General features: G+C 52.8%; 3 protein-coding genes across 3 annotated transcripts; 1 reads left to right on the forward strand and 2 right to left on the reverse strand.

Annotated features, from left to right (window-relative positions):
• Window positions 1–379: 379 nt before the first annotated feature.
• Window positions 380–2664, reverse strand: LOC123745189 (collagen alpha-1(II) chain-like). Its single transcript, XM_069300538.1, has 2 exons — window positions 2172–2664; window positions 380–2019 (listed from the first exon to the last, which is right to left on the reverse strand). The coding sequence occupies exons 1-2, from the start codon at window positions 2662–2664 to the stop codon at window positions 380–382; spliced, it is 2133 nt and encodes a 710-aa protein (XP_069156639.1).
• Window positions 2665–2683: 19 nt separating this feature from the next.
• Window positions 2684–3988, forward strand: LOC123745188 (spermidine/spermine N(1)-acetyltransferase-like protein 1). Its single transcript, XM_045725497.2, has one exon. It carries the CDS (start codon window positions 2684–2686, stop codon window positions 3986–3988), a length of 1305 nt encoding a protein of 434 aa, XP_045581453.2.
• Window positions 3989–4104: 116 nt separating this feature from the next.
• On the reverse strand, window positions 4105–8880 carry LOC138350194 (uncharacterized). The gene is made up of 2 exons (XM_069300540.1): window positions 8813–8880; window positions 4105–5035 (listed from the first exon to the last, which is right to left on the reverse strand). The coding sequence occupies exons 1-2, from the start codon at window positions 8878–8880 to the stop codon at window positions 4105–4107; spliced, it is 999 nt and encodes a 332-aa protein (XP_069156641.1).
• Between the last annotated feature and the right edge of the window lie 7286 nt (window positions 8881–16166).

A 16166-nucleotide genomic window follows, 5' to 3' on the forward strand; every position in this document is an offset into this window, starting at 1 on the left:
TGTTATATACGTATTGGCCCGCCACACTACCCATCACTGCCTCTTCCGCATCACCAAGATCGGGGAAACCCAGAGTCAATACGTACAGTACTTGGATATTCTATCACAACACCCCATAACTGACACGAATTTAAATAACAGAGAGAGAGAGAGTAAGAGATAGAGAGAAGAAGAGGAAGGAGAGAGACAAAGAGAGAGAGAGAGAGAGAGAGAGAGAGAGAGAGAGAGAGAGAGAGAGAGAGAGAGAGAGAGAGAGAGAGAGAGAGACGGACAGACAGAGACAGAGAGAAAGCAGAGATTGAGCAAGTAAGGAAGCCATGAGACACACTGCCCTAATAAGTCCATCACACCTCGGAAACCTGGTGGTTGCTGCAGAACATTATATGCAACACAAGTTGGCTTCCATCACGAGTATGCACAGCGCTCCTGGGGGCCCCTGTGCTCCTGGGGGCCTCGGTACTCCTGGAGGCCTCGGTACTCCTGGGGGCCCCGGTGCTCCTGGGCGCCCCGGTACTCCTGGGGGCCTCGGTACTCCTGGGGCCCCGGTGCTCCTGGGCGCCTCGGTGCTCCTGGGCGCCCCGGTGCTCCTGGGCGCCCCGGTGCTCCTGGGGCCCCGGTGCTCCTGGGGGCCCCGGTGCTCCTGGGCGCCCCGGTGCTCCTGGGGGCCCCGGTGCTCCTGGGGGCCTCGGTGCTCCTGGGGGCCCCGGTGCTCCTGGGGGCCTCGGTGCTCCTGGGGGCCCCGGTGCTCCTGGGGGCCCCGGTGCTCCTGGGCGCCTCGGTGCTCCTGGGCGCCCCGGTGCTCCTGGGGGCCTCGGTGCTCCTGGGCGCCCCGGTGCTCCTGGGGGCCCCGGTGCTCCTGGGGGCCCCGGTGCTCCTGGAGGCCCCGGTGCTCCTGGGCGCCCCGGTGCTCCTGGGGGCCCCGGTGCTCTTTGGCGCCCCGGTGCTCCTTGGCGCCCCGGTGCTCCTGGGGGCCCCGGTGCTCCTGGGGGCCTCGGTGCTCCTGGGGGCCCCGGTGCTCCTGGGGGCCCCGGTGCTCCTGGGCGCCCCGGTGCTCCTGGGGGCCCCGGTGCTCCTTGGCGCCCCGGTGCTCCTTGGCGCCCCGGTGCTCCTTGGCGCCCCGGTGCTCCTTGGCGCCCCGGTGCTCCTGGGGGCCCCGGTGCTCCTGGGCGCCCCGGGTGCTCCTGGGGGCCCCGGTGCTCCTTGGCGCCCCGGTGCTCCTGGGGGCCCCGGTGCTCCTGGAGGCCCCGGTGCTCCTGGGCGCCCCGGTGCTCCTTGGCGCCCCGGGTGCTCCTGGGCGCCCCGGGTGCTCCTTGGCGCCCCGGTGCTCCTGGGCGCCCCGGTGCTCCTTGGCGCCCCGGTGCTCCTTGGCGCCCCGGGTGCTCCTTGGCGCCCCGGGTGCTCCTGGAGGCCCCGGTGCTCCTGGGGGCCCCGGTGCTCCTTGGCGCCCCGGTGCTCCTGGGGGCCCCGGTGCTCCTGGGCGCCCCGGTGCTCCTGGGGGCCTCGGTGCTCCTGGGCGCCCCTGTGCTCCTGGGCGCCCCGGTGCTCCTGGGCGCCCCGGTGCTCCTGGGCGCCCCGGGTGCTCCTGGGCGCCTCGGTGCTCCTGGGCGCCCCTGTGCTCCTGGGCGCCCCGGTGCTCCTTGGCGCCCCGGTGCTCCTGGGCGCCCCGGTGCTCCTGGGGGCCCCGGTGCTCCTGGGCGCCCCGGTGCTCCTGGGGGCCTCGGTGCTCCTGGGCGCCCCGGTGCTCCTGGGGGCCTCGGTGCTCCTGGGCGCCCCGGTGCTCCTTGGCGCCCCTGTGCTCCTGGGCGCCCCGGTGCTCCTTGGCGCCCCTGTGCTCCTGGGCGCCCCGGTGCTCCTGGGCGCCCCGGTGCTCCTGGGCGCCCCGGTGCTCCTGGGCGCCCCGGGTGCTCCTGGGCGCCCCGGTGCTCCTGGGCGCCCCGGTGCTCCTGGGCGCCCCGGGTGCTCCTTGGCGCCCCGGGTGCTCCTTGGCGCCCCGGGTGCTCCTTGGCGCCCCGGGTGCTCCTGGGCGCCCCGGGTGCTCCTGGGCGCCCCTGTGCTCCTGGGGGGCCCCGGTGCTTCTGGGGCCCCGGTGCTCCTGGGGGTCAAGGAGAGAGAGAGAAGTTTCATGGTTGGTTCTCCCATGCCTAGTTCTCCCATGGTTGGTTCTCCTATACCTGGTTCTCCCATGGTTTCTTCTCCCATGCCTGGTTCTCCCATGCCTGGTTCTTCCATGCCTGGTTCTCCCATGGTTGGTTCTCCCATGCCTAGTTCTCCCATGGTTGGTTCTCCCATGGTTGGTTCTCCTATACCTGGTTCTCCCATGGTTGGTTCTCCCATGGTTGGTTCTCCCATGTCTGGTTCTCCCATGGTTGGTTCTCCCATGGTTGGTTCTCCCATGGTTGGTTCTCCCATGGTTGGTTCTCCCATGGTTGGTTCTCCCATGTCTGGTTCTCCCATGGTTCGTTCTCCCATGGTTCGTTCTCCCATGTCTGGTTCTCCCATGGTTCGTTCTCCCGTGGTTGGTTCTCCCATGCCTGGTTCTCCCATGCCTGGTTCTCCCATGCCTGGTTCTCCCATGTCTGGTTCTCCCATGCCTGGTTCTCCCATGTCTGGTTCTCCCATGTCTGGTTCTCCCATGGTTGGTTCTCCCATGTCTGGTTCTCCCATGTCTGGTATGAACTAGGACATGGGAGAACCAACCATGGGAGAACCAACCATGGGAGAACCAGGCATGGGAGAACCAACCATGGGAGAACCAACCATGGGAGAACCAACCATGGGAGAACCAACCATGGGAGAACCAACCATGGGAGAACCAGGCATGGGAGAACCAACCATGGGAGAACCAGACATGGGAGAACCAACCATGGGAGATCCAGGCATGGGAGAACCAACCATGGGAGAACCAGGTATAGGAGAACCAACCATGGGAGAACCACCCATGGGAGAACCAGCCATGGGAGAACCAACCATGGGAGAACCAGGCATGGGAGAACCAGGCATGGGAGAACCAACCATGGGAGAACCAACCATGGGAGAACCAACCATGGGAGAACCAGGCATGGGAGAACCAGGCATGGGAGAACCAGGCATGGGAGAACCAGGCATGGGAGAACCAACCATGGGAGAACCAACCATGGGAGAACCAACCATGGGAGAACCAGGCATGGGAGAACCAACCATGGGAGAACCAACCATGGGAGAACCAACCATGGGAGAACCAACCATGGGAGAACCAACCATGGGAGAACTAGGCATGGGAGAACCAACCATGGGAGAACCAACCATGGGAGAACCAGGCATGGGAGAACCAGGCATGGGAGAACCAGGCATGGGAGAACCAACCATGGGAGAACCAACCATGGGAGAACCAACCATGGGAGAACCAACCATGGGAGAACCAACCATGGGAGAACCAGGCATGGGAGAACCAACCATGGGAAAATCAACCATGGGAGAACCAACCATGGGAGAACCAGGCATGGGAGAACCAGGCATGGGAGAACCAACCATGGGAGAACCAACCATGAGAGAACCAACCATGGGAGAACCAGGCATGGGAGAACCAACCATGGGAGAACCAGGCATGGGAGAACCAGGCATGGGAGAACCAACCATGGGAGAACCAGGCATGGGAGAATCAACCATGGGAGAACCAACCATGGGAGAACCAGGCATGGGAGAACCAACCATGGGAGAACCAACCATGAGAGAACCAACCATGGGAGAACCAGGCATGGGAGAACCAACCATGGGAGAACCAGGCATGGGAGAACCAACCATGGGAGAACCAACCATGGGAGAACCAGGCATGGGAGAACCAACCATGGGAGAACCAACCATGGGAGAACCAACCATGGGAGAACCAACCATGGGAGAACCAACCATGGGAGAACCAACCATGGGAGAACCAACCATGGGAGAACCAACCATGGGAGAACCAACCATGGGAGAACCAACCATGGGAGAACCAACCATGGGAGATTGGTAAGACATGGTAACAACAAGAGTTATGACACACCTTTTCTTATTGGTCTTCACTTATTCGTGAGTGAGTCACTCACTGAGTTCTCACTAAGTGAGAAATCCGTCACTTCTGGTGAAGTCTTATTGGTCGGGTCCCAACACAGCAGGGCGGAGGTCCAGCAGGGAGGAGGTCCAGCAGGGCGGAGGTCCAGCAGGGAGGAGGTCCAGCAGGGCGGAGGTCCAGCAGGGCGGAGGTCCAGCAGGGCGGAGGTCCAGCAGGGCGGAGGTCCAGCAGGGCGGAGGTCCAGCAGGGCGGAGGTCCAGCAGGGCGGAGGTCCAGCAGGGAGGAGGTCCAGCAGGGCGGAGGTCCAGCAGGGCGGAGGTCCAGCAGGGCGGAGGTCCAGCAGGGCGGAGGTCCAGCAGGGCGGAGGTCCAGCAGGGCGGAGGTCCAGCAGGACGGAGGTCCAGCAGGGCGGAGGTCCAGCAGGGCGGAGGTCCAGCAGGGCGGAGGTCCAGCAGGGCGGAGGTCCAGCAGGGCGGAGGTCCAGCAGGGCGGAGGTCCAGCATGGCGGAGGTCCAGCAGGGTGGAGGTCCAGCATGGCGGAGGTCCAGCAGGGCGGAGGTCCAGCAGGGTGGAGGTCCAGCAGGGAGGAGGTCCAGCAGGGAGGAGGTCCAGCAGGGAGGAGGTCCAGCAGGGTGGAGGTCCAGCAGAGTGGAGGTCCAGCAGGGCGGAGGTCCAGCAGGGCGGAGGTCCAGCAGGGCGGTGGTCCAGCAGGGCGGAGGTCCAGCAGGGTGGAGGTCCAGCAGGGTGGAGGTCCAGCAGGGTGGAGGTCCAGCAGGGTGGAGGTCCAGCAGGGTGGAGGTCCAGCAGGGTGGAGGTCCAGCAGGGTGGAGGTCCAGCAGGGTGGAGGTCCAGCAGGGTGGAGGTCCAGCAGGGCGGAGGTCCAGCAGGGTGACTGAGGTGTTCACGCCTCCAGACACGACGCTGGCTGGTCCTCCACTCTCACTCTTGCCCTTGCACCTTGACAGCCCCACCCTGACTCCTCCCTCCCTTGACAGCCCCACCCTGACACTGCGTGGGAGCCTCGTGAGCAGTCATTCGTGGATTTTGGGTAGGTTAGGTTAGGTTAGGTTAGGTTAGGTTAGGTTAGGTTAGGTTAGGTTCGGGCAATTTAGTACATCAGTTTTGAGAGGTTGTGAACGCTGGAGACGCCAAGCTGACACTAGAGCGGTACCCGACCATCGGGGTGGATGGTCGGCCTCTCCTTCAGTACCATGAGTAGGGCAGCAGTGAGGAGCTTGGCGCCCCGGTCTTGGTCAGGTGGTCTGTAGCACACTCTTGTGGTCCCTAGCCGGCGCCAGGCTTGACCAGTGGTCCCGGGGCCGGCGCCAGGCTTGGCCAGGGGTCCCGGGCCGGCGCCAGGCTTGGCCAGGGGTCCCGGGCCGGCGCCAGGCTTGGCCAGGGGTCCCGGGCCGGCGCCAGGCTTGGCCAGTGGTCCTGGGCCGGCGCCAGGCTTGGCCAGGGGGTCCCGGGCCGGCGCCAGGCTTGGCCAGTGGTCCCGGGCCGGCGCCAGGCTTGGCCAGGGGTCCCGGGCCGGCGCCAGGCTTGGCTAGGGGTCCCGGGCCGGCGCCAGGCTTGGCCAGGTGATCTCGGGGTTAAATGCTACAGAAGTCTTATCTACCGGAAACCTCGAATGGCCTTGCTCATCCTTGGAAAATTATCTGGTTCTTGTCCCATGACAGCTGGCAGCAGTCAACAACATAACCTGGCTCTTGACCCATGACAGCTGGCAGCAGTCAACAACATAACCTGGCTCTTGACCCATGACAGCTGGCAGTAAGCCCAGGTGGCCAAGGCTGCAACACTTGGCATGTACTCACCTAGTTGTGCTTGCGGGGGTTGAGCTCTGGTTCTTTGGTCCCGCTTCTCAAATGTCAATCAACAGGAATGTACAGGTTCCTGAGCCTATTTGGCTCTATCATATCTACATTTGAAACTGTGTATGGAGTCAGCCTCCACCACATCACTTCCTAATGCATTCCATTTATTAACTACTCTGACACTGAAAAAGTTATTTTTAACGTCTCTGTGGCTCATCTGGGTACTCAATATCCACCTGTGTCCGCTTGTTCGTGTCCCACCCGTGCTGAAGAGTTTGTCTTTGTCCACCCTGTCAATTCCCTGATAATTTTGTAGGTGGTTATCATGTCTCCCCTTACTCTTATGTCTTCCAGGGACGTGAGTTTCAGCTCCTTTAGCCTTTCCTTGTAGCTCATTCCTCTCAGTTCCGGAACGAGTCTCGTGGCACACCGCTGAATCTTCTCTAACTTTGTCTTGTGTTTAACTACGTATGGACTCCAAGCTGGAGGTGCATACTCCAGGATTGGTCTGACGTAAGTGGTATACAGGGTTCTGAACGATTCCTTACACAAGTTTCTAAAGGCAGTTCTTGTGTTGGCCCGTCTAGCATATGCCGCTGATGATATCCTTTTGACGTGGGCCTCTGGGGACAGGTTCGGTGTGATATCAACCCCCAGATCTTTCCAATTGACGCTTGTAGGAGTTCACCTCCCAGATGGTACCTTGTGTTCTCCCTTCAGCTCCCTTCGCCTAATTTCATTACTTTGAATTTTCCTGGGTTGAACTTTAGTAGCTATTTTCTAGAGCATTCCTCCAGCCTGTCCAGGTCACCCTGTAGTCTCTGTCTATCTTCATCTGTCTTGATTCTTTTCATAATTTTTGCATCATCAGCAAACATTGAGAGGAATGAGTCTATAACCACTGGAAGATCGTTTACATATATTAGAAACAGGATGGGTCCAAGTACTGAGCCCTGTGGGACTCCGCTGGTGACATCTCGCCACTCTGATGTCTCCCTCCTCACAGTTACTCTATTTCCTGCTGTTTAAATACTCCCTTATCCACTGGAGCACCTTACCTTTTACTCCTGCCTGTTGCTTCAACTTTCGTAACAGCCTTTCACGACGGTACTGTGTCAAAAGCTTTCTGACAGTCCAAGAAAATGCAGTCTGCCCACTCTTCTCTTTCTTGCCAAATTTTTGTTGCGTGGTCATAGAACTATTAACCCTGTGATTTACCATCTCTGAACCCATGCTAGTAGTGTGTTACAAAGCTATTTCTCTCCTGATGCTCTACGAGCCTTTTTCTCACCATCTTCTCCATCACCTTGCATGGTATACAAGTTAGGGAAACTGGCCTGTAGTTCAGTGCCTCTTACCTGTCACCCTTTTTGTATATTGGGACTACGTTAGCTGTCATCCAACTTTCTGGTAGGTCTCCTGTTTCCAGTGACCTGTTATGCATTATAGAGAGTGGCACGCTTAGTGCTTCTGCACCTTCTTTTAGTATTCATGGTGAGATTCCGTAAGGCCCAACAGCCTTTGTCACATTCAGCTCCATCAGAATTTTTTTTATCTGATCACTAGTGAGGTCAAAAGCCTCCAAGGTTGATTCGTTTGCCTCCTCCTCCTCATTTAACACAGGGGCTTCTCTTTGCTCTTTTGTGAAGACCTGGAATTTCTTGTTGAGTTCTTCACACACCTCCTTGTCATTCTCTGTGTATCTGTTCTCCCCTTAGTTTCATCACTTGTTCCTTCACTGTTGTTTTCCTCCTGATGTGGCTGTGGAGCAGCTTTGGTTGGGTCTTAGTTTTACTCACTATGTCATATTCGTACTGTCTCTCTGCTTCCCTCCTCACTCTGAGGTACTCATTCCTGGCCCTCTGGTATCTCTCCCTGCTCTCCGGTGTTCTGTTACTCCTGTAGTTTCACCATGTTCTCCATGTGCTGGTCATGGTGTTCACTGCTAGCAGCCAGACACAGTATGGTACTCCCACAGTGAAGACTGCAGTGTGGAGGCCACCAGTCCCCCCAGACACAGTATGGTACTCCCACAGTGAAGACTGCAGTGTGGAGGCCGCCAGTCCTCCCAGACACAGTATGGTCCTCCCACAGTGAAGACTGCAGTGTGGAGGCCACCAGTCCCCCCAGACACAGTATGGTACTCCCACAGTGAAGACTGCAGTGTGGAGGCCACCAGTCCTCCCAGACACAGTATGGTCCTCCCACAGTGAAGACTGCAGTGTGGAGGCCACCAGTCCCCCCAGACACAGTATGGTACTCCCACAGTGAAGACTGCAGTGTGGAGGCCACCAGTCCTCCCAGACACAGTATGGTCCTCCCACAGTGAAGACTAACGCCCCGTAACTCTGATGCTCTTATTGGTCGCCCGGATGGTATCACAGTGAACCCCTGGAAGATCGGCAAGCGGTTGGTATGGGACTGCACATGGAGTGTTCAACCCTGGCTAACACCTACATTGACCTCAGTGTTGCACAACCAGGTGGCGCTGCCACTCACAGGGAAGCAGCCAAATCCCATAAGTACAGAGAACTGGATCACAACTACAATATTGTCCCCATTGCTTCTGAGATACTCGGCACCTGGGGTAAAAGTGCTACCAGTTTTTTTAAGGAACTGGGTTTTAAGCTCATTGAAACAAGGGACCCTAGAGCTGCCAGCTTTCTTTTCCAGCGCCTCAGCGTGGCGATACTGAGGGTAAATGCGCACTGCATCCAGGGCTCCTGCCCGCCATCTGAGGAGCTGGAGGAACTCGACAACTTATGATAACCATCTTTGTACCCAATATGTAACTCCTTTTTTGTAACAAAGTTCAAATAAAACAAATATATATATATATAATATATTATATATATATATATATATATATATATATATATATATATATATATATATATATATATATATATATATATGAGGAGTGAGTGACAAGGTTCAGCTGGGAATTCCCGTGAGTGTGGTAACTCACCTGGGAGACCAGACGCTCACATTATCTCCGAGGTGTGATAAAGCCCTTTCCGGGAACCCGGCAGACATATAACTCTGTGGTACTGGTGGCTTGAGGGTGACTTCACCAGGCTGGTGGAGACATACACACCTCCACTATGGTCCTGGTGCGTACACTTCATACACTTGAAGCTGTGTATGGAGTCTGCCTCCACCACTTGAAGCTGTGTATGGAGTCTGCCTCCACCACTTGAAGCTGTGTATGAAGTCTGCCTCCGCCACTTGAAGCTGTGTATGGAGTCTGCCTCCACCACTTGAAGCTGTGTATGAAGTCTGCCTCCGCCACTTGAAGCTGTGTATGGAGTCTGCCTCCACCACTTGAAGCTGTGTATGGAGTCTGCCTACACCGCTTGAAGCTGTGTATGGAGTCTGCCTACACCACTTGAAGCTGTGTATGAAGTCTGCCTCCGCCACTTGAAGCTGTGTATGGAGTCTGCCTCCACCACTTGAAGCTGTGTATGGAGTCTGCCTCCACCACTTGAAGCTGTGTATGGAGTCTGCCTCCACCACTTGAAGCTGTGTATGGAGTCTGCCTCCACCACTTGAAGCTGTGTATGGAGTCTGCCTCCACCACTTGAAGCTGTGTATGGAGTCTGCCTCCACCACTTGAAGCTGTGTATGGAGTCTGCCTCCACCACTTGAAGCTGTGTATGGAGTCTGCCTCCACCACTTGAAGCTGTGTATGGAGTCTGCCTCCGCCACTTGAAGCTGTGTATGGAGTCTGCCTCCACCACTTGAAGCTGTGTATGGAGTCTGCCTCCACCACTTGAAGCTGTGTATGGAGTCTGCCTCCACCACTTGAAGCTGTGTATGGAGCCTGCCTCCACCACTTGAAGCTGTGTATGGAGTCTGCCTCCACCACTTGAAGCTGTGTATGGAGTCTGCCTCCACCACTTGAAGCTGTGTATGGAGTCTGCCTCCACCACTTGAAGCTGTGTATGGAGTCTGCCTCCACCACTTGAAGCTGTGTATGGAGTCTGCCTCCGCCACTTGAAGCTGTGTATGAAGTCTACCTCCGCCACTTGAAGCTGTGTATGGAGTCTGCCTCCGCCACTTGAAGCTGTGTATGAAGTCTGCCTCCGCCACTTGAAGCTGTGTATGGAGTCTGCCTCCACCACTTGAAGCTGTGTATGGAGTCTGCCTCCACCACTTGAAGCTGTGTATGGAGTCTGCCTCCACCACTTGAAGCTGTGTATGGAGTCTACCTCCGCCACTTGAAGCTGTGTATGGAGTCTGCCTCCGCCACTTGAAGCTGTGTATGGAGTCTACCTCCGCCACTTGAAGCTGTGTATGGAGTCTGCCTCCGCCACTTGAAGCTGTGTATGAAGTCTGCCTCCACCACTTGAAGCTGTGTATGGAGTCTACCTCCGCCACTTGAAGCTGTGTATGAAGTCTACCTCCGCCACTTGAAGCTGTGTATGGAGTCTGCCTCCGCCACTTGAAGCTGTGTATGGAGTCTGCCTCCACCACTTGAAGCTGTGTATGGAGTCTGCCTCCACCACTTGAAGCTGTGTATGGAGTCTACCTCCACCACTTGAAGCTGTGTATGGAGTCTACCTCCACCACTTGAAGCTGTGTATGGAGTCTACCTCCACCACTTGAAGCTGTGTATGGAGTCTACCTCCACCACTTGAAGCTGTGTATGGAGTCTACCTCCACCACTTGAAGCTGTGTATGGAGTCTACCTCCACCACTTGAAGCTGTGTATGGAGTTTACCTCCGCCACTTGAAGCTGTGTATGGAGTCTACCTCCACCACTTGAAGCTGTGTATGGAGTCTGCCTCCACCACTTGAAGCAGTGTATGGAGTCTACCTCCACCACTTGAAGCTGTGTATGGAGTCTACCTCCACCACTTGAAGCTGTGTATGGAGTCTGCCTCCACCACTTGAAGCTGTGTATGGAGTCTACCTCCGCTACTTCACTATTTAGTGTGTTCTATTTGCTCACAACTCTGATATTGAGCAGTTTGCTTCTAATGTTTCTGTGACTCAGGGTACTCAGTTTCCCCTTTACATGTATGTTAAATATTCTCTCCTTGTCTGTCTTGTCTATTCTTGCTTCCAGTGACGTCTGTCCTGTCTATTCTCTTTTCCAGTGACGTCTGCTCTGTCTATTCTCTATACCAGTGACGTCTGTCCTGTCTATTCTCTCTTCCAGTGACGTTTGCTCTGTTTATTCTCTCTTCCAGTGACGTCTGTCCTGTCTATTCTCTCTTCCAGTGACGTCTGCTCTGTCTATTCTCTCTTCCAGTGACGTCTGTCCTGTCTATTCTCTCTTCCAGTGACATCTGCTCTGTCTATTCTCTCTTCCAGTGACGTCTGCTCTGTCTATTCTCTCTTCCAGTGACGTCTGCTCTGTCTATTCTCTCTTCCAGTGACGTCTGTCCTGTCTATTCTCTCTTCCAGTGACATCTGCTCTGTCTATTCTCTCTTCCAGTGACGTCTGCTCTGTCTATTCTCTCTTCCAGTGACGTCTGCTCTGTCTATTCTCTCTTCCAGTGACGTCTGCTCTGTCTATTCTCTCTTCCAGTGACGTCTGTCCTGTCTATTCTCTCTTCCAGTGACGTTTGCTCTGTCTATTCTCTCTTCCAGTGACGTCTGTCCTGTCTATTCTCTCTTCCAGTGACATCTGCTCTGTCTATTCTCTCCCAGTGACGTCTGCTCTGTCTATTCTCTCTTCCAGTGACGTCTGCTCTGTCTATTCTCTCTTCCAGTGACGTCTGCTCTGTCTATTCTCTCTTCCAGTGACGTCTGCTCTGTCTATTCTCTCTTCCAGTGACGTCTGCTCTGTCTATTCTCTCTTCCAGTGACGTCTGCTCTGTCTATTCTCTCTTCCAGTGACGTCTGCTCTGTCTATTCTCTCTTCCAGTGACGTCTGCTCTGTCTATTCTCTCTTCTAGTGACGTCTGTCCTGTCTATTCTCTCTTCCAGTGACGTTCAGTACCTCACGTTCAGTTCAGTTCAGTTGACGTTCAGTTCAGTGACTTCCAGTGAATCAGTACCGATCACTGATCTATTCTCTCTTCCAGTGACGTCTGCTCTGTCTATTCTCTCTTCCAGTGACGTCTGCTCTGTCTATTCTCTCTTCCAGTGACATCTGCTCTGTCTATTCTCTCTTCCAGTGACGTCTGTCCTGTCTATTCTCTCTTCCAGTGACGTCTGTCCTGTCTATTCTCTCTTCCAGTGACGTCTGTTCTGTCTATTCTTTCTTCGAGTGACGTCTGTCCTGTCTATTCTTTAGTCTTTTGTCTTTAATTCCTTTAGTCTTTCCTTGTAACTCATACCTCTGCGCTCTGGGACCAGTTGATGGCATACGTCAGAACTTTCTGTACCTTCGTCGGGTGTTTGAAGAGATGGGGACTGCACGCTGGTGCTGCCTATTCCAAAATACATCTGATATATATGGTATACAAATTCCTAAACAACTCTTTGTTCAGGTTACTAAAGGCTGTTAATTTTATTTTATTTTGCCTCGAGGGGCGGTGTGTCCATTCATCCTGTGAGTGGACACAGGATGAGTGGCGCTTTCGTTGTACCTAGACACAGCTGGGACTTGCTTAACTATCTCAAGTGAACAGCTCCTCAAACAAGAAGATTAACATCTGTCAACCCTTAAATTCTTACGTTATCTTGCGGGTGCAAAATGGGGAAATCTTTTAAGAACAGTATCAATATTTGACAAATAGTGTTTTCCTAACTCAAACAATGTGGGGTTTATTATTCTACAGTTATTCCTAATGTCTCTCAGGTGTTCACATTCACGTAGATAGTGGTCAAGGCGGTGTCCATCACTCTCACCACAGATTCTGCAACTCCTCTGCTCAACTGTTGTTTCCATTCCGAATCGCCATGGATATTTGAATCCAAGACAGATTCTCGCTATTACTGATTCTCTCCCTCGTCCTCCTCCTCTTCGTCCATAATGATTGGGATTGCCAGCTGCAACCATGTTGTACCATCGTACAGATTCACTGGTTTGTGCTTCTATCCTCCTTTCCTCAGTTACCTTGTCACGGTGATGTTGGCTGATAATACCTCTAATTTGTAGTAGAGTCTTGGGTATGAAGTATTCAATATGGTCTCCTTCAGCGCCTTCAGCAGCCAGCACATCTGCTCGTTCATTCCCACATATTCCAACATGGGAGGGGATCCACAGAAACTTGACGACTCTTCCCTGATTGGTTAGTACTCTCACAGCTCTCTTGATCTCAGCGACTATCACAAGATTTTCTGTCCGATTTTTACTAAGGCTTTGCAGTGCTGCTTTTGAATCAGTACCGAACACTGAACCGTTAGTGTTTTGTTTAAGGAATCTTAATGTCATAACAATGGCAGTTAGCTATGCTTGCGTTGAAGAGGCACAGTTGTCAATACGTGTTTTTTCTTCATTTCCCTGTTGGAAGGCATTATTCCTAGTTACAGTGTATGCTGCACCAGCCCTGCCATTGAGAGGATTAGATGACCCATCAGTGTAGATTTGTTCTAATTAGTTTCCGGCTTCTTCATTAATTTCCACGATACTTGTGCCTCATTTCTTGTGGTATCATGTTGGACTTTTCGTTGCCATTTCATTGATGATAATCTTGCATGAGTCATCCTCCCAGGGAGGTAACCTCTCTACAGGCAGGAGCTCACGGGCTTGCTGAAGCAGGTGAAGCTCTTCCAGGTAGCAGACTGATCTGTGATGCCATTTTTTGCTTCTCCTGTTTCCCCCTGAAAGTAGCACAGAACTCAGTTTTTTCTTGGCAATATCATTGTAATGGGGATCTCTGCCTATCTTAATTGCAAGCTTAGCATTCAGCTCCTTAATTCTACTTTTAACACTGGGAAGGCACAACTCCTTTCGTAGATTAGACGTTTTGGCAGTTCTTGGAACTCCAAGAATGATTGTCAAGGCTTCAACTTGTGTGCTTTCAATTGTTTTCATATCGCCTTGGGAATAAGTGCACAGAACTGGTGCGGCATAGTCTATGACGGAGCGCACATAGGCTGTGCACATCATTTTAAGCACAGCAATAGACGCTCCATGTCCATTCCAGGTCATGGCTTTCAGTGCCCTGAGTCGACTTTTACATGTTCCAATGAGTTGGCCGAGTTCCTCTTTCTTCCCCTTGTTAGAGCCGACAGTGACGCCAAGGTACCGATAGTGTCAACCCACTTAAGTGTTTCACCATTAATTTGTAAAGTATAGTATACTTTTGTCTTGTTTGTGGAGAGAATATGACCGACTTCAACACTGTTCCCTCCCAGGAGTGCCATGGACTCAATACAATCTCAATGTGCCCGGAATTGCAATACAATGCAATACAGTCTCCAGTGCCCAGAATTCCACATGACAGGTACACAACGTTATAGACGGAAAGATCAATATGACACTACTGGAAATTTTGTAGTGGAAGGCAGAAACAGAGTAGAACATATAAGAGAGAGAACAGGCAGATGGAATCACTACTGGACTACAGAGGGGGAGGGAGATACCCACAAGACTGGAATACAAGTCATCAACAAGCACACAATTACTACACCACACAACAACCACACTACCACCAACACTGGACGAACCACCACCATAACAACACACCCTGGACATGGGTGGAGCGGGGGGGGGGGGGGGGGGAGAACTACCAAAGCCCACCAGAAGTGACACGCAATATGGGAAATCATTCATATTTGCAAACATACAAGATCTAAAATCAAAATCAAGAAATAAAGTTAAGTTTATAAATGGCCTTCTAATAGTATCGAACTCAATATTTGATGCATTTACAGAAACCCTCACAAAAGACCTCATGGATAGTGAAATCTGGATCCCAAATTATAATTTATATAGATGTGACGGAGTAATTAGGTCAAGTGGAGGAGTAGGTCTGTATATTAAAGAGGAGCTGGCGTGCACAGAGCTCCTGAACTCGTCCAATGAGGTGGTAGAGGTACATGGAATCAAGGTAGAAAATATAAATCTAAATTATTATTCTAATATACAAGCCGCCAGAAGCAACAGTTGAGGAATTCACTGAACAGATCCACAAAATAGAGAATATCCTTGATAACCTAGCAAACCCAGTACCAGATATTATCTTCCTTGGAGACTTCAATCTACCCAGTTTACAATGGAGAATAGTAAACAATAACATTATAGCAGGAAATCAACCTGGAAATAACCAATCACAGGTCAGAGAACTGAAGATTCTGTGACAAATTCTCGCTCAGTCAGCAGATTACAGAACCAACTAGGAACGAGAACACGCTGGACCTCATATTCACGAACAATGATGAGCTAATCAGAGATATTAGTGTCTCAGACACTACGTACTCGGACCACAAGCTTATTGAAGTGCAAACTAACATTAATAACGGTAGTAGGCCCAAGAGAAACAACAAGTGAGAAGGGTTATTAAATAAATTCAATTTTAATAATAAGAGGATAGACTGGGAGAAAATAAACAGGGAACTTACAAACATTCAATAGGAAAAATGTTCTAAGTAATAAAAATCCTAGACAAGGAATATAAAAACTGACTTCTGAAGCATATGAAGTCTGTCTGAAACATGTTCCTTTGAGGAAAGCCAGAAAGAGGTCCAATGTAGAAAGAGAACGCAGACGACATTACAAAAGAAGGAAGAAATTAAAGGAAATGCTTAAGCAGACACGACTCTCCATACAAAGAAGGAATAATTTAAACAAGGGAGATTAAAGAAATCGAACAGAGACTGAGGTATTCACATCAGACTGAGGAAAGACAACTAGAACAGAAAGCAATTCAAGAAATAAAGAAAAACCCAAAATATTTCTTCACATATGCTAAATCAAAAGCAAAAACCACTGCCAGTATTGGTTTTACTGGGAATGTTTCACTAGTAGTAGTAGTAGTAGGCGTCCTTCAGTGTAAAGACTCTGGAGTTGCGCCCTGACAGGGCGCAAAGCCTGAGTAGGTAGATATAGAGGAGAAGCTGTTACCCATGCAGCAGGTCCCCCCTCTCCACGTTGCTGAAATTATCCAATACAAAGGCAAATGCCAATACACATGGTTCCAGCAACGTCGCAGGAGCTGCCAGAACGAGGTCGACGTCAACAACGAACTGCCGAAGGGGCTCCAACTCCGGATTTTTCCTCGAGGTTGACTCCTGAAGCCTTTCCCAAAAAAATGGAGTATGGCCGCAAGGCAGCGGAGGTTTAAAATCAGGGTTTTCCTTTCACTAGATGGGCTGCCTTCCCAGGCTATCGAGTCCCATCTACCTGGAGCAGCTGGTTTTAAGGCGCCAGAGGCACGCCCTCGCACCTTCTCCTGTCGGTAAAAGCAGTTCCGCCGGACTTA

This window comes from Procambarus clarkii, chromosome 44 (genome assembly GCF_040958095.1).
Source record: "Procambarus clarkii isolate CNS0578487 chromosome 44, FALCON_Pclarkii_2.0, whole genome shotgun sequence".
Lineage (NCBI taxonomy): Eukaryota > Metazoa > Arthropoda > Malacostraca > Decapoda > Cambaridae > Procambarus > Procambarus clarkii.